Consider the following 24,373-nt stretch of genomic DNA (forward strand, 5'->3'; position numbering starts at 1 on the left):
TCCTAGAAAATGGAGCCAGATACTGAACTTGAGTGTCATCACTGACACTCCAGCAAGTTTCCCAAGGTTGATAAACAACATTTACCTGAAGCAGAGTTTTTTTTCACTAGCATTTTTACTGTGGTTTAAACTTTAATTACAGTAGTAACACCAAGCTTTAGAATTTGTAGATATCTGGATACATGCTAATTCAACATGTTTTCTCTAACACTTATCTGAAACAAATCTCAACACCGTATTACTACAATTTGAGCAACATATCTCCCCAACAACACTCAGTTTTTTTATTTCTTTTTTTTAAACAGTATTTCCCTTCCTGCAGAGGAAGGAATATACTGTCAGAAAGTTCTTAATATTGGAAAAAAACAACATTATTTCCCTGCCACTAACAAAACAACAAACTCCAAAGCAAAACAACACACACTTTTTCCACAATCTAAGCGCGAAGGAATCAGCCAAGCCAACTGATCCCACTACCAAACTCATACAAGCAAAGGTTCAATGCAAGCTACAGAAGTCTGGGAGAAGACAGATAAACACACTTTCAGTTACACCAATGAGAATTTGGTGCTGCCATGACTGAAGCTATTTCTTGGTTAACAATTCGCTGTTGATTCAAGTTAACAGGACTGCAGCTTTGAAAGCAGCTCTGAAGGCAACAGAGACAAATCTTATGTCTCAGATGTGAGAAAACAGGGCTTAAGTTCACATGTAAAAGATTGCAATTGATGCCACGTTCAGTTCAATAACGTGGCAGAGAATTTTTTCTTGTCTCCTGGCTCTGCAAGTGATCCTGCACATTACCATGGACTGACGTCTTCCAGCATCCAAGTTAGCCCATATAAACTCAGATATTCACAGTAATGTGGACAGAACCTTATATTTTTAAATGCTAACTCAAAAAGACAGAATTCAGGATACTAACAGCCTCCAAACACATTAGTTTATTTTTTATAAATTAAAAAAAAATATATATATATATTAAAAAAGCACCTTTTTTATGGCTGGATGGCACTTACCTGCTCTTGCACTTGTTTTGATGTTTTCTGTTCTGAAGGCTCTGTGCTTTCTGGCTTTGGAGGATTTGCATTTTGTTGCATTCCAGAACTTGATACAATACTTAAATCATTATTCTGATTCTGTGGGTTAAAAAAAAAAGGGGGGGGGGAATTAACACAAATACATAGAATCACAGAATAGTTAGGGTTTGAAAGGACCTTAAAATCATTAAGTTCCAACCCCCCTCTGCCATGGGCAGGGACACCTCACACTAAACCATGTTACCCAAGGTTCTGTCGAACCTGGCCTTGAACACCACCAGGGACGGAGCATTCACAACTTCCTTGGGCAACCCATTCCAGTGCCTCACCACCCTCACAGTAAAAAACTTCCTCCTTATATCCAACCTGAACTTTCCCTGTTAAAGTTTTAACCCGTTACCCCTTGTCCTGTCACTACAGTCCCTAATGAAGAGTCCCTCCCCAACATCCTTATAGGCCCCCTTCAGATACTGGAAGGCTGCTATGAGGTTTCCACGCAGCCTTCTCTTCTCCAGGCTGAACAGCCCCAACTTTCTCAGCCTATCTTCATGACTTTAAGTCCACATTTACCCACTACTGCAATCCTGTTCACATGACACTTTGAAATACAGAAATCAGTACTCTGTACATAGTCTGTAAGACACTGCAGAATTCATGAATTTTAGGAAACAAAGATTATAGAAAGCCATCCACCATTTAGTATGTTGTCATAAAGCTTTTACTTTATATTATAAATGAAAAAAAATGACAACTGGTGTCATACTTCCTTGGCCAAGAAGGAAAATGATATACAAAAGGCAGGCTTTTCTACATCCTGTATCTGCAGTAGCTGCTAATGAGGAAGTTTGCTACACTTCGTTAATTCGAGAACCCCAACTAGAAACAGCTTAACAAAAAAAATCCTTTCAGAAATCATCCTGAGTGGTTGGGAAAAGAGCCTGTCACCAACTTAATTCCACAGGCTGTAATTAACCATGCACATGCATTTTCAGAAAGTGCTAATTTGGTTTTCTGTGAACAAGGTGAAGCCAGACAGGAGCTACATTGTAACAAACTATGTTTACAGATCAAGTTGACTTTAATCTTTAATAAATATACACATAAACAAGCACAAAAATTGTACTACAGTTTCAGTCACCAGTGAAAACACCCAAACTGTAGAACTGTCAAGCTTTCAATAGGTAAATTACAGCTTACGCACCTGATACAGCTGAACATTAGCATAAGACACCATGATTGCTCTGGTTGCTTACAGCAACAAAATATGAACTAAACTTTTACCAACAAGTTAAAAACCAAACTGGACTTTATTACTCTTTTGTTTTCAGTTTCTAATTGAAAACAATAAATACAAAATTCAAGACTATGTGCTGTGATTCAGGGACAGGGATGAGAAGCAACTTCATCTTTCTGGCTTTTAGTCACTGACCTGAAGGTCAAAGCCTTTTGTGCCTGAACTGCCAGATGGCTTGTGGTCACACACACACAAAAACAAAAAACCTCCCAAGAAACAAGCATAGTTTTCTTTTCACTAGAGGAGGCGCTGCAGTATGTTTCTGTGCTCATTCTGAAACACATTCACAAAACACTGCACTATAAAAAGCATCCATTCACCTCTTTAAAAAAAAAAAAAAAAAGTAAATCTCAGAATTCATTCATTTTCACATATGGACTTGATGTAGTGAGTACTTGAAGGATTAAGCTGTTTTGGAACCCTAGATTAAATCACTCAGACCTTCATAAATCTCTTTCACTCTCTGTGCCCCTTTCTCATGCCGACAGTCTGCCAATCACATGTGGGCTGCACACAAGGATTACTGTATGATCCATCTGGAATGTACCAGGCAGATAAATACTTTCTACTCCTAAATACAAATTCATGCATAATTACTGACTGCTGTAAAATAGTAATAAAAAAATCAAGACAGGAAAGGTCTCTCAAAGCCATCTTCAAAGCAAGTTGGTTACTTAAGTTAACACTGACATACTCTGGCTACAAGGAATTCCAAAATTACCGTGCCAGAAGTTTGTTGCTAAAGTTGAGGTGATCAACAGAACATTCCTCCAAAGAAGTTTATTTGAAATATGACCAACATCATGCAATTCTGTTTATCTGGCAACTTCTACATAACTACAGTCATAGGCCATGGGATTACGTTGGAACAGATTCAGTTTACACAAAAAGAAAATTAAGTAATTATTCTAGTTTCACTAATGTTCTAAAGCATCAAGAAACAAACACACCCACCAACAAATGAAGACCAAGACACAAACCCCCCAGTTATACAGCAGCTCTGCTGTAGTCCATGCCCTGCAGATTTCCCTACTGTATTACACCACAAAATCTGTATACCATTGCCTGTTTATCTGTATTTGTGTAGTGAGATTCAGACATGCTATATTTCTAGCAAAAGCTTTTCAGTGCTCTCACATGGAAAAGACCTCAGATCTGGGAGAGGAGAAGCAGGAATAGCTCAAGTCCTTTTTAAGAGCCATCTGTTGGAAACGTGTTATCCAATACTACAAGGACAAAGAGGGAGGAAGGCTTCACCACAGCCTAAGAGGGCACTACCAAAACAAGGAGTTCCTGTGGTGTGGAAAAGCCTCCAACTATTTCAAACCTATCACAGTTGATACAACACAAAGATGAGTCATTCAGGTTTTGATGTTTCCTCGTGCCCTTACAAAAGCTGCTCCTTCCACAATGCTGGCCTTTGTACAAAGACAATATCTCCCTGAACAGCACTGACGCTCAGAGAATCAAAACCATTTGGTTTTGTTTTTTGTTTGTTTTTTATTTTGTATTTAAAGCATTTAAAACACACATCGATTTTCAGAAGCTACTATCTAGCTCAGGTCACACACATTGTATGGTTTGTCACATTTACCTGCCCTCAACCTACATCAGAAAGTGACAAATTAAAATTGGTTCATGCAAAGCTTAATCCACACATTTCTTCTTTTCTCCTTTGACAATCTAGAATCCTACAAAGACTCAAACCTCAAGTACTCAAAGGAACTCTGCTGCACAAGAGACTTCTGTAAGGAATCAAGCACTACACTCATGTGCCAACTCTTGCCCACCAGAACAGACACCAAACCCCACACCACAGTTCTGCAACGTCATACTCATACATTATTTTGCTATTGCACATTCTTGTATTATTATACTCAGGGAAAGGCATGTTCAGAATCCTTGTTTCCTTTTTTCCTCCCTCATATTGCCTGGATGTATGAATTTGGTCCTCAAGACTACGCACAGTAGCTCTTTCTTAAGAGAACTAATACTCTCCATTACGTAAATCTGTGAGTTTAGCACTAGCTAAAGATACCAGACTCATCCTTCTGAAGTCAATTAATTCATTAAAATAGCAGACACAGAGGAGAGAAGCAGTCAACTGGGGAACAGAAGGACAGCAGAACAGTACTATTATACCTCATGTACAGCTATTAAAAATATGCTTACCAGAGTCTACAAATACACTGAATGAATGAATCTCTGATTTCCAATACTAGAAGATGTCTTTTGAGACTAAAAAGAGAGACACACTGTTGGCTACAATTGTTTTTTCTATTCCCAGAAAAAAAATTTGGATCACATGATGGACATTCAACCTATCTTGCCTGAAATCAGAGACTCTTTCCTAGGATAGTGTACTTGAAGGAGGGAACAAGACATCCATCTTAAAAGAAGGCTACTGAAACAAGAGCAGAGAATACCTGCTCCCTAAACAAAACACAGCTGATAATGTTAAAAACTAGTTTCCAGATAGGCTTAATAATTCATACAAGTCCCACGCTGTTTTAAAACATGAATTTTTCCCCATACCATCCCTTCTCTCTAAGTCATTCTACATCAGTGCTTGTGTCACAGGCAGGGGACAGTTCACAAAGTTTCTGGGCTTCTGTTATATTATTCAACTTGCCAAAACATTTTAGGGTGCAGCTCAACGAATACTCTCCATTATGGCATGAATCACAGCGGATCTCCTCCAGTGACATTCAGTATGCAGGAAAAAATGAAAACCCATGTTGTCATCTTGAAATTCCTTATTTTAAATGTTTCTTATAGTGGCTGACAAAAGCAGAGGCGGTCAGTGGTACTGAACATCTGCAGTGTCACAGATACCTAATCTTTCGTTTTCTTTGACAACAAACTCACAAAACAAGACAGTAGATGAGTACTGACATGAAGCAGTCCACACAGCTGTTTTCAAGAAGCATTTTGTTCTGTCTGCATCTCCAGGTATCCATTTTTAAAACTGTATTTCTCCTCCACCCCCAAAAAAGGGGGCAATTCAGGGGTCATTAAATTAGAGATAAGGTGCATTACTTTGCAATCTTGCATAAGAGTGTGTTTCATAGGACAAGAGAGATTTATTCTCTATCATTTCGCTCTCACGAAATCACAGGGAACACTACTACAGTGCACTGCATATGATGTCCTAAACCTCTTATTCAGAAGCAGAAGTAGTGGTTTTAGTTGTTTGTAAGGTTAGGGGAAAAGAAAGAAAAGCGGGGGAATAAGACATTTCCTTACTCGTTCATATTCATCCTTGGCTTTACTAAGCATTTCCAGGATGTCAATGGGCTTGTTTTCATTGCAGCCATTGGTTCTGGTAGGACTTTTTCTGTCCTGGGAAACTTGTTGTGATCTCTGAGCTTCTTGTTGTACCACTCTGTAGCAGCAAAGAAGAAACATAATTTCAGAATTTTATCTTGAACTAACATCTTGCAAAAAGCAGTAAAGAAAAATGCACTTCCAGCTTATTAACACATTTTGTTCTGCCTGAATAAAAGTCTAACACATAGATGTCCAAAGTTACGCAGGTTTTCATTTGCTACAGCGTTTATACAAGTCATCAAATGGTCTGTACGATTTATCTCCAATGCAGACAGTATGGGTCTGTCTCTCACGAGAGTTTGCCTACAGTAAATACTACTGTGAAACTGTCATGTTTAGACATTTTCACAATAAAATATGTGGACATCCAAGCATACAATATACAAAGAGCACATGTATTATACCACAGACTTACTTCTCAACATGATTTTTTCCATATTTAGCCAAGTCAAGCCATGTTATTCAACAAAATCAATTACAACACAGTTCTGATTCAGGACAAGGCCTACCATTATACAACACCACAAAGACAGTGGTAAAGAAGAGAGCTGGCTCACACCAGATGTCTCTGGAGCCAGCCAGCAATGAGGCTTAAACCAAGTTAACCCTTACTACCACACTTAAGGCTCCGGGAAGAACAACAAACCATTTTCTTCTTTAACTGTTGTCATTCAAATCACCTGCAGGTCTACAACACATCCTTTCCTCTGGCCTTTGGTGCCTACAGTTCATTCACGATTTCTACTCCACCCCTACCTGCCTCAAGTATCAAACCCCTTCAATTTAAAAGATGGTTAAGACATGCAAGAAGATGTATACCTGGTACATTTCCCTAATAAAAGTAAAGGCAGCATATACTTCTACTCCTAATCCATTCGCAATTCACAAGATATACACAGTTGTGCAATGCACTAAAGCTTATCCTCTTGAAATAAACACACACCAGCCTGTAATCCCTTCTTTTTTTAAGCCTGCATTAATGAAATATGTTAAGAAAAAACAAGCACTGTAAACAGGGCAGAGCTCTGGAGCTGGCGTGGCACTTCAGACTTCTCAAGCTGTGGAACTAATGGCTGATGGGGGAGCCAAAAGGTGCCATCATAACAATCACAGAAAGTGCCAATCATTCCAGCCTCCAGTTTCTTTGGGTCAGTTCAGATTCAGGACAAACTGTAGATTTGGGAGACTGAGATTAGATATTTATATGTACCTCTATGTTGCCATTTCTGGGGAAAAAAAAAAAGTTTTGGAAGTTTCTTTTCAGTTTTCTAGCAACCAAACCTCTTCACATCACTACAGTTCAGCTGTGTTTATTTGAAGAAGGGCTGGATTCGGCTTCTAATAATTCAACCCATCTTCAAAATTACTTTGAAAATTTTAAATCATACCAGGTGCTTATTTAACCAGCTTCTCATTATTAGCACAGCTTTTTCTGTCTGTAAGCAAGCATTCACCTGCAAATGGTTACTCAGAATAGGCAGGCCAATCTACACTGTCTTGACAATTTCTACGAACTGCAGTATGTGCTCGTTTGGATGAAGCAGCTCAACACTACAAATGTTTCTATGGTGACACCCTGAGAGAACATTTTGTTCCAGCACCCCACGCCATCATACAGCCCTGACTTAGGACCTGTCTAAACTCAACTCCAAAACTAGGTGTGAGAAAGAGCAAGGTAAGAGAATACCAGAATACTTTACTGAGGTTTTAAGTGTTGGCATAACTGTATGAGGAAAATAAGTACCCCAGTTAAAAGTAAAATTCTTTTTTTAAGAACAGATTATCCTCTCATGCAGATAAAGTGTCTAATAGCTCTTCATCTTCTGTCTTGTGCAGGTTACAGTCAGATGGTGGTGATGGGGTAAATGTGTAACACTAAACCCCCAAAACTCCCTGCAATACTGTCCCACTTTTAGCTTGCTGCCTGTATCTCAGAAGCCAGTTTGGGTCTGACTCTTGAAACACAGTAAAACAAGCCTGTAAACTAACCTATAAACCCCACTATGAATTTACACATCAGAATGCAATAGTTTCACAAAGATCTGAAAACCCTAGTTTCTGTCCTACTGCATCCAGAATGCTCATCCCTCAATCACCTTGACCCAACTTAATTCCTTTTGAAGTCAGGAGTTTAATGACTCCCATTATAGTTTTTAATTTCAGAAAATTCTAGATTTTTTTTTTTTTTAAGAAAAAAGTTCTGTAAATCGAAAACCTTTGCTGGGGAAAAAGTCAACTAATGCAAATCTGTACACTGAGCATGCTCTCTACACAATCCAGGATTACATCTTTTTTAAGCAAGGCCTGCTGTTTCCTTCCATTATATCGGGCAGTGGAAGAGGCACGCATTCCTCCAGGGATACAGTCACTGCTGTAACCATTTGTGTAAGAATATATGAAGTTACAGCATTGAAAATATACCTGGCACAACCTCACTGAAGAGAGTGGGGTAGGCAGAGCAGGAGAAAGAGAGAGAATGTGAGAACGGAAGTCTGTGATTGCAAAGCCTACGAACATTAACTTACTTTTCTTTTGAAAGATAAGCCACCAAAATATAAACGGATGGTCTGCAATCTTGTTAACTCAGTCTGGCACAATAAGGACAAGTTAAGCTGCAGGAAAAAGGGTACAAATCTCCTCGAAGCCTTATATGGTTGTGTTTTTGAAGCTCAGAGGTACAATAAAGGCAGTACTCTTTCCTATTAGTAATAAAACCCCCACCTAAACAACAGGGCGAAAAACCATTTTTCCACCTAAGACAAAATTATGGAACAAAATTAATGCTCTTGGAAGACAATGTAAATATTTATTTCAAAACATACTGAATTAAGCCTGATGCAGCCTGCTACCATGTGCTGAAATGAAGCTTTTCTTCTCTAAGATTCCATTTTATTCTATTAAGAGTATATTTTAAGTTTTCTGAAACACATCTTTCATCCCAGGATGAAATAATTCCTGCAATTTCAGCCTCCCTCGCACAGAGAAGCAACAAAAGCATCAGCATTTTTACCTTTCTTCTGACTGCCTCTACACATCTTGGGGGAGGAAAAGCTTGATGTTTGTGGAAACTGATGTCAGCAAAATTGTATCAATCCACTTTTCAGCAAGTTTCTAACAGCAGCCTCAAAAGTGCAGCTTTTCCATCCTACAGTAGTGTGCAACTAGAATGTCTTCATTTCATTTTCTCCAATATGAACCATTAAATACTCAGAAGCTATAACATGTATGGTACCAAATGAAGTGTGATTTCATTCTACAGCGCTCTTTCAACAAATATAAGGAAATAGACTTACTCTAAATACCTTTCCAAGTACAGAAATAGCCTCTACCAAAACTTTTGTTACCCCCGAATCAATACACAACTTTAAAGGAAAAAAGAAATAGAATTATTGAGACATTTGGTGATCCAATAATGATGACAACTTTATGAAAAAAGTGCTCAGATAATGAAAGACTTATTACTAGCACTTACACTAGCTAAAGTCACTTAATATCTCTTTTGACCAAGTTAATAGCAGCAAAGACTAAAAATCATACTAAAGTGAGGTCCTAGCCAGCTCAATAAAATTTAACAGTCTATATTTGGTCAATATCCAATGTACGCTTTTGATTTCTCTAGATCCACTTGCATAAGTTTGAAGTGACAAAGCTCAATGCATGTTCCCCAAAGTCTGCTTGATACATTAGCTCCAATTTCAGTTTCAAAGATACTTGTAATCCACAGTCATTCTAACACCTAGCATAAAAAGTTCTAACATTTGAAAAATGCATTTCAGCTTTTTAACCATCCAAGGTAATTTGTAATCTCAAACTTTCTAGGGGGCTGAGATGCTACAGTCACAACAGCATACGAATATCTACACCATCAACGGGAGTGAAGCAGTAACACTACTTTTGGCACTTCTGCCTCTCTGTGTCAATAAAGCTGCAACACAGGTATCAGGAACCCAAGGAAACGCAGGTTACAGTAGCTTGCAAAGGAGATGACAAAAAGGCTTAGATTATTCCCAGACTGACTTTAAATGACCCTGCTGGGTTACAGTTATTTTCAGAATATTAGAGAATCCAGCAAAAAGGTGAGATGTGCTTTATGGACTGCTGTGCCATGGCTAGACTGATCTGTTACCTGCTACACTTCTAAAGATTCCTGAAGCGTCTCGAGCCCATGATTCATGCTATAGGGACTAGGTTTAATAGCAAATGAACTCAAGTTTTGCCATATGACACTTCCATCTGCACTGTAGTTGTACACGACATAATAAGAACATGGTAGAGTTCAAAGAGTTCAGCTTTTTCTCCCACTTCAAACATTAATAGTTGTCTTAAAAGACGCATTAAAAGAAAAAAGGCATGGCTATCTGATGCTCTGCTTATACAAAAGGAGAGACAACAGACATTTTCTTTGTTTTGGTAACAATTTCCAAAAGTCAGTTTCACACAATTGTTTTCAATTAACCCTTAAAATCAATCCCAGTATTTGGAAAAGCCAAATAAGAGCAAGAAGTTAAACGCAGCTGGGAGGGGAGGAGGAAGAAGTGGGAAACAGGAACTGTATAGGCTTATAAGGATAAAAGAAAAAAAGAATTTAGAAAAAGAATTTTATATCAAATATCAAAATCCATAATTTATGTTGCCTTACATGGCTTCTGTGAGGAAAAAACAACCCAAAGCAAAAATCCCAGAACAAGAAATTCTGCTTAAGTATATGGAAACTAGTCAAAGCGTTGGCCTGCTTTCAAGTTTTGTCTGTCTTCAGGATGTCTCAACTTGCAAGACACAACACGCTGATTAAGTCATGCAATAGAAAAAAAAGTTCAGGAAAGTGAAAAGGAAAGTTCAGGAAAAATTATGAAGAAAAGCACAGGAGAGAACAAGGAATGACAAGATATCCTACGTAGTACATTTGCAGTTTTGCATCTTTTTCCTAGTGTAACTACTTTATCAAACAATTCAAGCTCCTTCCTTTTGTAAGGACACTGAAGATTTGTTGAAGTTAATTCTCATCCATTTGTATTAGTAAAACATCTTGGCTTAATCTGCAAGGCAGCTCCTCTGAACGAGCAGAAAGGTGCAAGAACAGCCTTCAGTCACAGCATTTCAAAGACTTTATCATCATCATCATCAACTCAACCAGTTCCACCCTCCTTTGACCTCTGCTGTCCTCCAGGCTTAAGCCCTCCAGCTGTGCAACCATCTACAGTAAAGATACGCTACCTACACTGCTGCGGCAACAACAGCTTCAAGCTAACAAACCCAAGTTACTGCAAACACAGTCTTTTAAAGTTTCTTTAAATTGAGACCATTTCAGAAATTTTCCTGCTGCACGACATCTCTAGGAGCCCCTGAAACTACAAAATAAGAGCAAGTGACACAGCAGCTTCACAAACCAACTTTATCTCCAGAGGTGAAGGACAGTGAAAAAAAAATTAAAATCAAACAATCCAGAAATTAGCAGCAGGAAAACTATTATTTCATAGTTTTCCTTATTCTCCCAACATTGCTTTAACTCTGTAAGAGTCCACCTACTTCTCCCACTATTCTCCAACCCTTCACTTGTGTCAGAAATAGTAACTAACCCTTAAAATCAAAACACCCCACAAATTAAACAAAAACAAGCCCATCACCAAATAAACCACAAAACTAAAAAAACACTGCCCATCATTTGATTACACTTTCTGCAGAGTGATCTTTTGCCAGCATCCCCATCCAAAATAAAATAGTGTTCACACTTCCTTTCATTGGAGAATGCAAACTAAGGCTTAAACTGATTTTTTTTACCCCTGAACTAAAACTTCTAAGGCTGTAGATTTTAATCAGAAACCCAGTATTTTGATTACTAAAAACCCTGTTACCACCATACTAGTTCAGGAATGAGAAAAAAAACCCAAACATGTTCACTAGGTTCACTTTTTTCTGTATTGCATAAAAGAATTACAGAATAAGACCACAGTACTTACTTAGCCATGAGTTTTGCTATTCGATGACAGTCATTCTTGTTGTAAAACCAGATACTGTAAATTGACACTTGAAGATAAAAAAAAAAGTACAAATGTAAGACAGAGGTTTAAGAAAAAAAATAATTAATAAAATCAGTAGGAAATCCCTTAGATCTGCAACATATGAATTACCATCAGTTTCCACTCAATATTCTGTGTGACTGACCAGTATTTATAAAGTAATCAGAAGTAGCACATGTGCAAACACAAATCCAGTTCAGCCAGTTTAAATGCAAGAACTACAAAATGTTGATACTGTTTGTAACTAAAAGTGACAGAAAAATTAAGTTTGAACTATCAGATGTCTTCTGTGACCTTCTGTTCGGAATTACTGACTTCACCATTTAAACTAGGCTAAAGAATATCCTTTCTAATTTTTAAGCACTCATTTTTAAACTTATCAATTTTTGAAGGTCAACAAAAATGTTAAAGTTGGAATTACAGTACGATAGTTTAGACAGAGGCTTTCTGGTAGTTTCCCTCTCCAAATTATTTTTGTAAAAGAAGTACTTGTATAGTCAAAAATCTCAATCAAAATCATTTCAGGCCATGGCAAAGGCAGCAATAATTTATCAGACTTTTTTCCTAGACATTCCAGTTATCCTAGGCTTACCGTGTTGGACCAAAACCCTCAAACAGTCATGCCCATACTTAATTTCTATAGCAACATCCTAAGACAAACTGAAGTTCTACTTCACTTTTTTATTAACAGCTATACTCATCTGGGTGTTTGTTTCAGGTTACAGCTTAAGCAACGGACAACAAAGCTTTTCAAGTCACAGACAGAAATCAATACAGCACAATTTAAGGAACTTTCTCTTACAAAAGATGAAACAATTAAAAAAGCATTAAAAACATGTAGCCAATGCTTATGAAATATTTATTAATATTTACAGTTCAATACAACTGAATTGTCTACTGGCTAGAAACATGAAAATGTTTCTAATTTGAGCTACTTCTGTAGTCATGTAGCATACTACAGCACTGAAGAAAAGCTCTTTCCCTTCCCTGACTTCATTATCAGACAAACTGCCAAGAGAAGAAAGCTTCTTCAAAAGCATACTTGCTGAAGAAATGAAGATAAGGAACCTATAGTGATATCTTCATAGGACAAATGATAAAAGTCACACTCGATTCTGCCAGAAGCAGGCCTACACAAGACCAGAAGTAGATTAAAATCTCAGTTTGGTATACAGACTATCAGGCTTTTTTCCACTTTGTATTACTGGCAAGCAATCAGAGGGAGTCATGGCAAAACATTAAGAGTACTACAAAGATGTACAGCAGATTATGAACAAGTAAACTTGAGCATTAACTTAGATACGGTCCAACAGGCTGTAATGTTTACCTTCCTCTTTTTAAAAGAGGAATTATCAATTCAGCTCCCTTGCCCTAGAAGTATGTGTCTCCCAACTCCATTACTGTATCTGACATACTTTGTGCATGCATGCAATTTTAGCTATGAACATCCTTATTTAAAGGAGAGCTGGTACTTACCAATTTTTATGTATATATGTGGTCTTTCTACTACACCCAGCAAATCTTCAGCTGAATAAGTCTAATAGCATATCTTTCTACTGCAGCTCTTCTAAGAGTTTCATCCAACAAAGCCAATAAATTATGTGACTCATTTTTTTTTTTTAGTTCAACATTTTTTATCGAGTTTTTCTACACTGAATGCTGGGCAGCATCTTTAGTAGTCAAGTAGAAGCAGTTTGTAATCATCATCATCAATATCTTTCAGTTGGATTCACATACATTTAAACACACATGAAGTAATGAGTAATCCATACCACAGACAAATCAGACTTTATAAAATGAAGTCATCGGTTACCTTCATCTACACTCTTCTCTGATGTATGCAATTTTTATTAGAAACGCTAACCCTCAAATATTTATCTGAACAAAACACTTAACTTCTCTCCAAGCTTGACCAGGTCAATCATTAAAACTTGTTTGAAACTGCTATGGGAAAACAGAGATTTTGAGAAAACAAAAGCATTATGGAAGTCCTCCTGCTCAAACCTAACAGCTGGGTGACACCAAAAGGAAGGTCTTGGTCTCTTCAGCACCAAGCTCCCATTGCTCCCACAGGCAGTCAGCTTACTGTACCAATATTAACCAGACATCAGATCTGAATTAAGAGTCGGGATAGCAAAAAGCAACAGTGAGGCGGGGGCCTCACTTTTTGGGAATATAAAATGAATTTGCATCCCAAAGCTGTACTTTCACCTCAGTTTGCATTTTAACTAAGCAGAAAAAAGCGGCGTCACCATCCCACAAATTTGCCATTAACTCATCCTATACCAGTTCACCCCTCTCCCTCATGTCAACTGGATACATTTTAGTCCAGAGTAGTTCCTTGATACTATTTGTGCCTCTAGTTCACAAACATGCCAGGTAGCACAAGAGAGAGAATAGAAACAAGAAGCTGGGGGCAGCACAGTAAGACAAAACTGTTAAAAAAGTTCATGGAACTGTAGTCAGAGAATACCAGGCCACACGTTGGGACTAATCAGCACTGCTAGTTTCAGCAATTCCAGACACTACCACTCTTTTGCCTTAGGCAGTTCAGCCATTTGTGCAGACAGGGCTTCATCTCGTTCAAAAAGATGATGTTTAAAAGTTACCTTAACTAGCTGGAAGAGTTGGCAGAAGAGATAGAAGTTTTATTTTACAGTTCCAATTTAGATGTTGCTAGTCAATGAAAAGTAACAACTGGAAGGGGAGGAAAAATAACAGCCTTTCAAGCTGTCGCTAGAAAGAAAGGACTCAATTTGAAACCCATCCTACAGGAAATCATCTATAAAGAAAAGCATGTGTACACATGATTCACATACGATATATGCATCATTTTACACTTCAAACAGAGTTTAAGACAAAAGCATATAAAGCAATCTCTCTCAAAGCTCATGGTTCTTCTAACAGCAAGGTTAGCTGAAATGTCACCTCTCCTCAGTCAATCTGCTCTAGTATCTTCTTCACTGAGAGTCTTCATTCACTATTCAGATTTTCCTCAATTTAAATATTAGCCTGCCAAATAGATTTATAAATCACTGGAATTAATAATAAAACAGCCCCTCCCTTATTGTTTTGAATATCTAAGGGCTGTGTTCACAGCACAGTCCCACAAGCAGTTGTACTGGAGTAATTCAGCAGGTGGCAAGCAAGACCAGGAACCCTTTAACAAATGCCACCTGATGAAGTACAGTGTGAAAAAGAGTGATTACTACTTTGCTACACCAAACCAAAGTGGAAATCCCCTTCCAGTTAGAGTGCCATCCTTCAGATCAAACAAAGTATTTTTAGAACTTAACAGCTTTCAATGGTTCCTACCCCTCCAGCTTTCATTGCTGCTTCTGCTGCAGAGGTATCAAGAATAGGCTCCCTTCTTATCTCAGCCTGAACCGCTGGGTTAATACATTCGCTGGAGTGCCATTCAGCTTCAGCAAGCACAGAGATATGCTATACTTAATGCATTGCTAGCTGGGAACAGAGATGATAACGAGAGACCTTCCTTACCAGGAAAGACGCCCTGGTTTGAAACCACTCAGGAGCTTTTTCAAATAATTTTAATTGACATTATGGAACTCTTCTTGCTTTTGATATTCTGAATATAACTTTGGGTAATTAATACTAATACAACAAGCCCAGGAGACAACACTTTATAATCTAGTTTACAGCTTAAACATACAAACCTTTCCAAAACCCATTATTTTTGGTTTACTAACTCTTACCCTTGGACAGGAATAAGAAGTGAGAGAAAACAAAAAAAAAAACCCACACCAAACAAGGGACATTTATTTTAATACCCAAGTTCTACACTTGGCATCTGTCTTTTCAGCACCATGGAAATCAATCTGCCTGACCCTGCATGTGAACTACCTTGGACTGAAAAGCCTTTTCAGCAAGACCAACACTACCGATACAGCGGAAAAGTTGTAAGTGAGAAAGACTTAGCTGAATACTTCTTGCAGACTTTAAGAGGTAAGTTGACCATTGCTTAAAACTTCAACTAATTTTCCGCTATTATTAATCACACTATCAACTGTCATCTCAAAACTCTCACATTACAGGTCTGAACTTTCAGACTGGTCTATTATTACTGGCAGAACTGTATATATTTTTTTCTTTAATCAGAGTTTAGTGGACTTCATAGAACACAGACAAAAGCGAATAAGCCTAGGTTCATTTAAAAAAATGGCCAGTAAGATTTAATGCTTCATGAATAAATATTCTAAAGAATGTTCATGTGTCCAGAGGGAAAGTTATACAAGGACCACAGGGATCCAGCAACACACATTCCAGATTAGGGAATAATAAACAGCACATTAAGTATGAAGTATAATCTAAAGAAAATATAAAATCTACCTTTTAAGATGAACTCTAAGTCAGAAAAAAAACGTTACATTAAGCAAAACAATTTCTTTTTACTTTGGCAATTTATTTGTTAACATTTAGAGATACTTGCTTTCTTCAGTTCTTTCTAACAATTTTCCTATTTACCACTGTAACTGGTATAATGTCTCAGAGCTTCTCAGTCACACCCCAGACCATGTGCTTTAAGATCTGATGTAATGAATACTGAGTAAATGGCCTAAGTTTTCAGGCAGCATTATATGCAACTTTTAAAGTAGATACAGCCTTTCTCAAAGACTTGGGGTTAGGTATTCTTTTGGGGCTTGAACCATATTATGTAGCCAGAATGATTTTTGAGGAAAAAAATAAAATTAAAAAAATCTGGATTTAAGGAATATTTCCCCATTAATGGTTAAAATACTGAAAAGGTGGGAAAAACACCTCTATGTATCCAACATCTACCGAGAACAATGAGTAACAAATAGACCCAAATGTCTTCCATTCCACTGAGTGAACACAACAAAGACTTAAGAAAGCCATTGTATCACTTGGTCTATTCTCCTTCCAGAACACCCATGAGACTCCTTCATATCCCACTTTGCAAAAACAGAGGGATAAAGGATCTCATGTCTACAGCTTAACGAAAGTTTGTTCCGATATGCAAACCAAAGATTCTACTGCATATTAAAAATAAGTATTTGAACAAATAAAACTATAAAAGAATTATAAATCCTACAAAAATATTATGATCTGGCATGAAAGGCTATTCATTCTTATAGCCCCCTGCCATGCAAAAATAATGTTTATATACTGCTTGCAAAGTTCCTCACATACCTTGTCAGAAGCTCTGCACAGACTGGAGTATGTTACATGATATACTCAGAACAGATCTCATGCTATTCAAGACAGAAATGCCAGAGGTCCAATCTGGTAAATATAACATATAATAATATATATATATATATATATATATATATAAAAGATATACAAGATAATATATATGGTAAATATAACAGATAAATATAACCTCACCCTTACTATCTTAAGCCAAGACAGAATCCCAGAGCAAAGTTTTTATAAAACAGTAGTATCATATTAGGTTATAAAGATTGTTAACATGGAACCTTCCCTGTGTATGTGGTGGCATAATTTTGCTTTGATCATCTTCCACTAATTCTACCATGCTTTCTGGAAGTGTAAACCCAGATTTGCCACTGATCCTGTTACAACCTAAATATTTGACTCTGCCAAAGAGAAATATTAATAAACACTATTTTAGGTTTTTAATCAGATAGTCTGAACCATTCCCCATCTGTAAGCTAAGGAAACAGAATCATAGAATGACAGAATAGTTAGGGTTGGAAAGGACCTTAAGATCATCAAGTTCCAACCCCCCTGCCATAGGCAAGGACACCTCACACTAAACCATATCACCCAAGGCTTCGTCCAACCTGGTCTTGAGCACTGCCAGGGATGGAACATTCACAACCTCCCTGGGCAACCCATTCCAGTGCCTCACCACCCTAACAGGAAAGAATTTCCTTCTTATATCCAATCTAAACTTCCCTTGTTTAAGTTTTAACCTGTTACCCCTTGTCCTGTCACTACGGTCCCTAATGAAGGGAGGGACTGTAGCATCCCTATGGGCCCCCCGAGCCCCCTTCAGATACTGGAAGGCTGCTATGAGGTCTCCCCACAGCCTTCTCTTCTCTAGGCTGAACAGCCCCAACTTTCTCAGCCTGTCTTCATACAGGAGGTGCTCCAGTCCCCTGATCATCCTCGTGGCCCTCCTCTGGACTTGTTCCAACAGTTCCATGTCCTTTTTATGTTGAGGACACCAGAACTGCACACAATACTCCAGGTGAGGTCTCACAAGAGCAGAGTAGAGGGGAAGGATCACCTCCTTCAACCTGCTGGTCATGCTCCTTTTGATGCAGCCCAGGATACGGTTGGCTTTCTGGGCTGCAAGCGCACACTGAAGCCGGCTCATGTTCATTTTCTCATCAACCAACACCCCCAAGTCCTTCTCCGCAGGGCTGCTCTGAATCTCTTCTCTGCCCAACCTGTAGCTGTGCCTGGCATTGCTCTGACCCAGGTGTAGGACCCTGCACTTGGCATGGTTAAACTTCATGAGGTTGGCATCAGCCCACCTCACAAGCGTGTCAAGGTCCCTCTGGATGGCATTCCTTCCCTCCAGGGTATCAACCGAACCACACAGCTTGGTGTCATCGGCAAACTTGCTGAGGGCGCACTCAATCCCACTGTCCATGTCAGCGACAAAGATGTTGAACAAGACCGGTCCCAACACCGATCCTTGAAGGACACCACTTGTTACTGGTCTCCAGCCGTTCATTGAGCCATTGAGAACTCTTTGTGTGCGGCCATCCAGCCAGTTCCTTATTCACCGAGTGGTCCATCCATCAAATTGATGTCTCTCCAATTTAGAGACAAGGATGTTGTGTGGGACAGTGTTGAACACTTTGCACAAGTCCAGGTAGATGACATCAACTGCTCTACCCCTGTCCATCAGTTCTGTAGCCCCATCATAGAAGGCCACCAAATTGGTCAGGCAGGATTTCCCCTTAGTGAAGCCATGCTGGCTGTCACCGAGCACCTTGTTGTTTTTCATGTGCCTTAGCATGCCTTCCAGGAGAATCTGCTCCGAGATTTTGCCAGGCACAGAGGTGAGACTGACTGGTCTGTAATTCCCCGGGTCATCCATTTTCCCCTTCTTGAAAATGGGGGTTATATTTCCCTTTTTCCAGTCATTGGGAACTTCACCTGACTGCCACGATTTTTCAATCATTTACTTCCCTAATCATCCAGGCTTCTCAAATTCCTGAGAAGTTTTGACTTTTTCCTCTCAATGACATGTACAGAAGCAGGACTGACAAGATTATCAAACAGAGGAGACCACCTACCTTATGCTGTTCTTTGTCACCATAACAGAATCCATACTACTACTTACAGACCCTAGAGGCTTTCCAAGGGGCACACAGGAAAGGATTAACATTTGACTGTTCTTTTCGCTACACTCAAGCATCGCCAAAGCAGTGTTTCTGTCTAATTCAAGGGCATATTGTGACAGGAAGAAGACATGGTGTTGAAAAGTACTGTATTGAAACAGCATACAGGGATGTTCTGCGAGTAACTGAGTAAGAGGAAAGTGTCGTGAGAGAGCAACAAATTAGTCTGAAGAACTCTGCCTAGAAAAGACAACATGAAATGGTACCTTTGTATCAGGAGGACCCTCTAATCTGTGGGGTGCCTTTTATTTATCTAGTTAACCTACTGTGAATTTCATATACACACATACTTCCTCTTCCCTTCTCTAAGGGCTACATAATTTATATTTTGAGCTCTTTGGAGTAGCAGGACTTTTCATATGAACCTACTTGGAACACAGTGCACTAGGACTCTGAAGCTTGACTGATGTTCCCAACACACTATTAGATTCCAAAAGGCAGCAAGAAGACACTGACTACTATTTTACCACTCATTTGTACAACAACTATCCCAACACCTAAACTTGCTGGAGTCTAGACTCCAGGAAATTCTGTATAGACATCTATCTCCCAAGTCCAAAACCTAGTGGGGAAAAAGAAATCTTCAACTAAGAGCTGAGCAATTGTCTCAACTTCTTGAAGCAACAACCAACTAATATTTATTTTTTAACTTGCAAAAGAGAAAGCCCTTAGAACATCAACAGACATCTCACTGGAACCTGCCCCATCACGTTACCCTTGAAACAGACATTGCCGTAATCAGAAATGGTCTAGGTTATAAAACAGAACATGAAGCTTATATGGATTAAAGAAAGTTATACTCACAGTTAGCATTTCTGTACAGAAGAAAAGGTTCATGGAGCTGAAACTCCAAATCTTTATTTACTGGTTCAACCAGGTTGTGCATGTTCAGTCGATTCACTATCGTAAAGCCATGATAAGGAGAAGCTGACCTATTGTTTCAATTAAGACAAAGCCAAAGATTAATACCTTCATCAATGTATACTATTTTCTGAAGCAGTTATGAATTAATTTTCAAATCCCTACTTCTTTATTAGGTGAAGCTTTAGTAGTCCTGAAGCTCAGTTTTTCATCTATGTCATTTCTTGGCATGCTGACTCATTCCAATTTAAAATTATGCTTACCTCAAAATAGGATTAGGATTAACATTACAGTTCTACACTGCTAAACTGCTGAATCACAGATATGCCTCAAAAAAAATCTATTAAAAAAAAACCAAACCACTAGGGCAGGTCCAGGATTAAAATGCAAGTGTGTTCGATACTTCACATGAGATAGTTTTGAGGCATTTTAGAATTGCTTAGTGAAACACTTTTTATTATCTACATTTTTGCTAGACACCAGGTGGTAAAACAAAACATTAAGAAAGCACTGTAAGTTCAAGTCAGTTTTAGAGCCGTTTTCTCTTGCCACATGAATGTCTTGTCAACACACACAATTGTGCCTGCAAGCATTGATATAATCAAGAGCAGCACGGTGAAGAGACGGTAAAACCCAGACATAATTAGCCAGTAAATATTAAGATTTCTGTAACAATACAGCCACCTTTACCGAATGGCCAGCAGCGAAATCTATGGATGGAGCAACCAATTCTTACCATCACGAGTCAGTCTTTTAATGTGCATAACAGAACTTGTTTAAAATAATCAGTCACAGGGAAACGTTTTGCCCTTTTTGTCTGTTTGTTTTGTTTTAGTTTGGTTGGCTTTCTTACACTACACATTTTCCCGCTTGGAGCTAAAGTAAAGTAGACAGGAACTGGTTGCTTGTATCCCTTCACAGTGCCATTATAGAATACTGCAATGACCTAGCCTGTGGCAGTCTGTGTCAGGTCTGCATTATTTATGTGTCTCACATTCAACAGTAAGATTTCTTTGTTAGATTTTTTTATTTGCCCGTAATCTAAAGCTTAAATCAGTGGTTGGTTTTATGTGCTGGTTCTCCCCTTGTACCCATTTTCTCTATCCTATATAACTGGAAGTTTCTTCCCTGGTTTTGATGAGGAAATCAAGGAATCACCCCCAACCTATACACTAGCAGATCTCCAGCCTTTAGACAACTTTGTTCATTTACAAAAGTTTCTTTCACATTCTGACAGCAAGTTAGGACAGATTATTTAAAATGCCATCTGTATTGCTTTCACAATCAATTTTATGGATTTTAGGAGACAAAAAAAGACTCAACATTTAACTCAATACATTAACAACTGCTCCTGCATTAACAAAATGAACTAGGTTTTTGTGTGGCTACGTATGCAGTGTTCATCAAGTTTTATGATGTTTCAGCAGCATTTTTAAGTGCTCTTGTCAATTATTCACTTATATGCAGAGTTTATTCTTTTTCAAGTGAGTATACAGACATTAACAGCTAGACAAATGAGTAATTGTGAGTTTACTGGATGCAGTAAATCCACGATGAATGCCACACATGAAGCCACCTGGGGTTTATTTTCTTATGGAAGAGAGCCACCCCACCCTCTCCCAAAAAATCCCAATCGACCAACAACAAAGCATCTTTACCTTTTGTACACAAACAAGGTCCCTTCTATGTTGGTTTTCTCCTAAAAAAATACAGCAATTGTATTTAAGGCATATGCTTGTTCACACAGTTACATAAAACTTTTGTATAGCATTTTAACTACCAAGATTTACAATATCATTCTATTTCCATAAGGTTTGACATCGTAAGACTGAAAATACGATCTCTTACTTTTGGAGACTACTTGTTTTTAATTAGTAAGGTAGGAAATTAAATCAATTTTCCAGAAGATTTTGCTCATGCTTTCAACCTGATGGTGGGATATACAGTAGTTTACAGCCCTCCTTATGCTGAGCCTCATGGGTCACAGCTGAACACCTTTCTCGCAACTACTTATTTTAAATATGGACCACAGTCCATTCGTCTAAAAATATTAGACAGGTAGTCTTCCACAACAGCAATGACAGCAGAGCCAACAACAAAACAACTATGGACTATAGCTCTTTCATATTTCTGTTTTCACGGCAACCTTTGCCATGTGCTTGTGACCTGCAAACACCAAAAGCTGTGTGCAGCCCCAGTGCTGCACATGGCAATGTGAAGTTCCACATATTTTCATTTTTATAGTTTTATGATAAAACTGGTACCCAAGCAAAAACTGCATTTTAATGCTATGACAAACACTAACACCTCTCAAATCTAACTCCTAAATTAGGGGTCTGTTCAACACACATAAGCAACAACAACACATTACAATTAAAAGACAACAAAAAGTAAACGCAGCAACGGCATCCAAGAGCAGAAAGAACCCTCCAGCCTCGCTGCTGTTTCAGTCACAGCTACCTAGAGGCGATGAACGACGTGCAGGCACCGGCTCTCTCTCCGCGGGACAGGCGCCCTTAGGGGCCGACACCCAGGCGGGGAACAGGCACCCAAATCCCAAACCTCCCTCTGGTCGCGAGCAGGCCCCGGTCTGGGCGGCTGCTGGAGCGACAGCACAGGCGACCGGAACCCCGGCCACGGCAGCGAATGCCCTGCCTGGGGCTGCGCCGCCACCACCCGGTCCGACCCGGGCGTTGAAAGAGCCGGGCTCACTTCTCCGGACTTACCCACTCGTTGGCCTTCGGGCTGAAGCTGTAGAGCGCTACCTGCCCGGTCACGTCAGCGATGCTGGTGATGTAGGGGTCGTGCTGCTGCAGGGCCGCCAGACTCATCTCCTGCTCCACTCTGCTTACCGACTCCATCTTAGCTCCCAGCAACCACTCGCGGCGCAGGCCAAGAAGCAGCCACGTGGCGTCAGCGGTGCACCCGTCCCCGCCGCCGGCCGGAACGCCGAGCCCTGTACCTGTCGTTCCGCCGGCGCACCAGCCCTCCCCAGGGTTTCGCCGCTGCCGGCTGCCGGCTGCCGGTCCTCCCAGTTCGCAGGAGGGGAGCTTTTCCAGCCCCCTCGGGACCCGGAGTCGTTTCATCGGGTCCGTGGGTTTCGTCTTCCCCAGCTCTCAGCTCCCTTGGCCGTGGGGCTTGGGCAGCGGCTGTGCCCGAGGCAGCCCCGGGCCTGCTGCTTCTCGGGGTTCAGCCAGATGCGTGGCAGCCAGGCTGTGGTGTGTTCCTGCCTGGACCGGGCCTCCACCAGCTGCGGGTTTGGCCAGGCTCCTCCATGGCAGCTGGCACAGCTGAGCGATGGCCTCCACGCTCCCATGCCACCAGGCGCTCACACACCATTGCCATACCTTGCCAAACGAGAGCTGCACTCCCTCCCTGCCGCTTCCTCACAACTTAAGCTGGCTGTAGCTCCATCAAAAGATAGTTGCTCAGGCACAGCTCATGCAGTACTGCGAGGAAAGGACTTCATGTCCTTTGTCGAAGAAAGGATCCTATCAGCCACCTTATCCAGCTCTGTTCCTGGTACTTGGCCCTTTGAGCATGGTTTATGAGATTTCCAGTTAAAATCTCAGTTGTCTCTCTACATCTGGACATGCTACAAAGGGAAATAGCTTATTTGTTTCAACTGAACTGATTAAGATCTGTGTATTATTTATACTGTGAGAAGTACTTAGTTATATACTGACATTAGTAACAGAAGGGCTTTTGAGTTTACTCCAGGCTAGCATAGGAAGTGCAATGAGCTGGGTCACAGGCCTGAGGAATTATCTTTCAGTACTGTGGATGTGTTGCTGTTTGTTCACGTGTTCATCAATATCTGGTATCTGAGTAGTTTACAGGCTACATGAGATATGGAATTTTCAATGTTTTTAAAGGCATAGTATATTTTAGTATATAAATATGGTATATATTTGTAATATATACTTTTATACTAACAATTTTCTCAGGTATAGTAAACATCAACTGTTCTATGCAGTACATGTTTAAGTTTCCTGGAACAAGAACAAGGTAACATGCAGTGCACTGTGCTTTGTTGCCCCATTTTTATTTTATTTTTTAATTTTTTTAATTATCATTAGTGGATTTTAGGAGCAGGAAAATGTAGAGCACTTATTAGGGCTAAGACATGAATGACTTCCAAGACAGACCCTTGAGGTTCAAGTACCTCTGTGGCATTCTGTGTAATCTGACAGAAAAAAAAACAGGATTGTAAATTTCTAAACAAAACCCAGTTTGTGGCAAGATTCTGACCCTTCTGAGAATGTGAAGAATTTCCACTAAGCTGTGTGGACAGGTCATGTTCTTCTCCACTGCAGGTAGACATACTTCTTATTTTAATACATCTTTACAATATAATTCTCTCCCACAATGGCAGACATATAATTCACAAGCTATAAGTAAGAATCCAGCAGCAGCTGTGTGGTTCCATAAAAAGTCTTCATGACAAGCAGTGGAAATAGCGAATTC

The 24,373-nt window shown here is 39.5% G+C and overlaps 1 protein-coding gene and 1 long non-coding RNA gene across 5 annotated transcripts in view; one reads left to right on the forward strand and one right to left on the reverse strand.

Annotated features, from left to right (window-relative positions):
- Window positions 1–4,254, forward strand: part of LOC134159591 (uncharacterized) — a 28,311-nt gene extending 24,057 nt beyond the window's left edge. Inside the window, exon 4 of the long non-coding RNA XR_009963192.1 lies at window positions 4,022–4,254. This is a non-coding gene — a long non-coding RNA (uncharacterized LOC134159591). The remainder of the gene's footprint in view (window positions 1–4,021) is intronic.
- Window positions 1–22,853, reverse strand: part of DCP1A (decapping mRNA 1A) — a 36,663-nt gene extending 13,810 nt beyond the window's left edge. The window contains exons 1-6 of one of the 4 annotated variants that reach the window (XR_009963188.1): window positions 22,633–22,853; window positions 21,565–21,605; window positions 19,850–19,977; window positions 11,622–11,688; window positions 5,581–5,719; window positions 1,020–1,139 (exon numbers count right to left, since the gene is read on the reverse strand). Coding sequence is in view for 3 of the 4 variants with exons in the window: in XM_062610670.1 (XP_062466654.1) it covers window positions 1,020–1,139; window positions 5,581–5,719; window positions 11,622–11,688; window positions 19,850–19,977; window positions 21,565–21,605; window positions 22,633–22,767 (630 nt within the window). In the remaining variant the exon portion in view is untranslated. Of the gene's footprint in view, window positions 1–1,019; window positions 1,140–5,580; window positions 5,720–11,621; window positions 11,689–19,849; window positions 19,978–20,169; window positions 20,244–21,564; window positions 21,606–22,632 lie in introns of those variants that run through there. The other 3 variants (XM_062610670.1, XM_062610672.1, XM_062610671.1) reach the window with 3 other exon arrangements.
- Window positions 22,854–24,373: the final 1,520 nt, after the last annotated feature.

The sequence above is a fragment of the Pezoporus occidentalis genome, unplaced genomic scaffold (genome assembly GCF_034315485.1).
Source record: "Pezoporus occidentalis ecotype Australia unplaced genomic scaffold, CSIRO_AGI_Poc_V1 ctg149, whole genome shotgun sequence".
Taxonomy (NCBI): domain Eukaryota; kingdom Metazoa; phylum Chordata; class Aves; order Psittaciformes; family Psittacidae; genus Pezoporus; species Pezoporus occidentalis.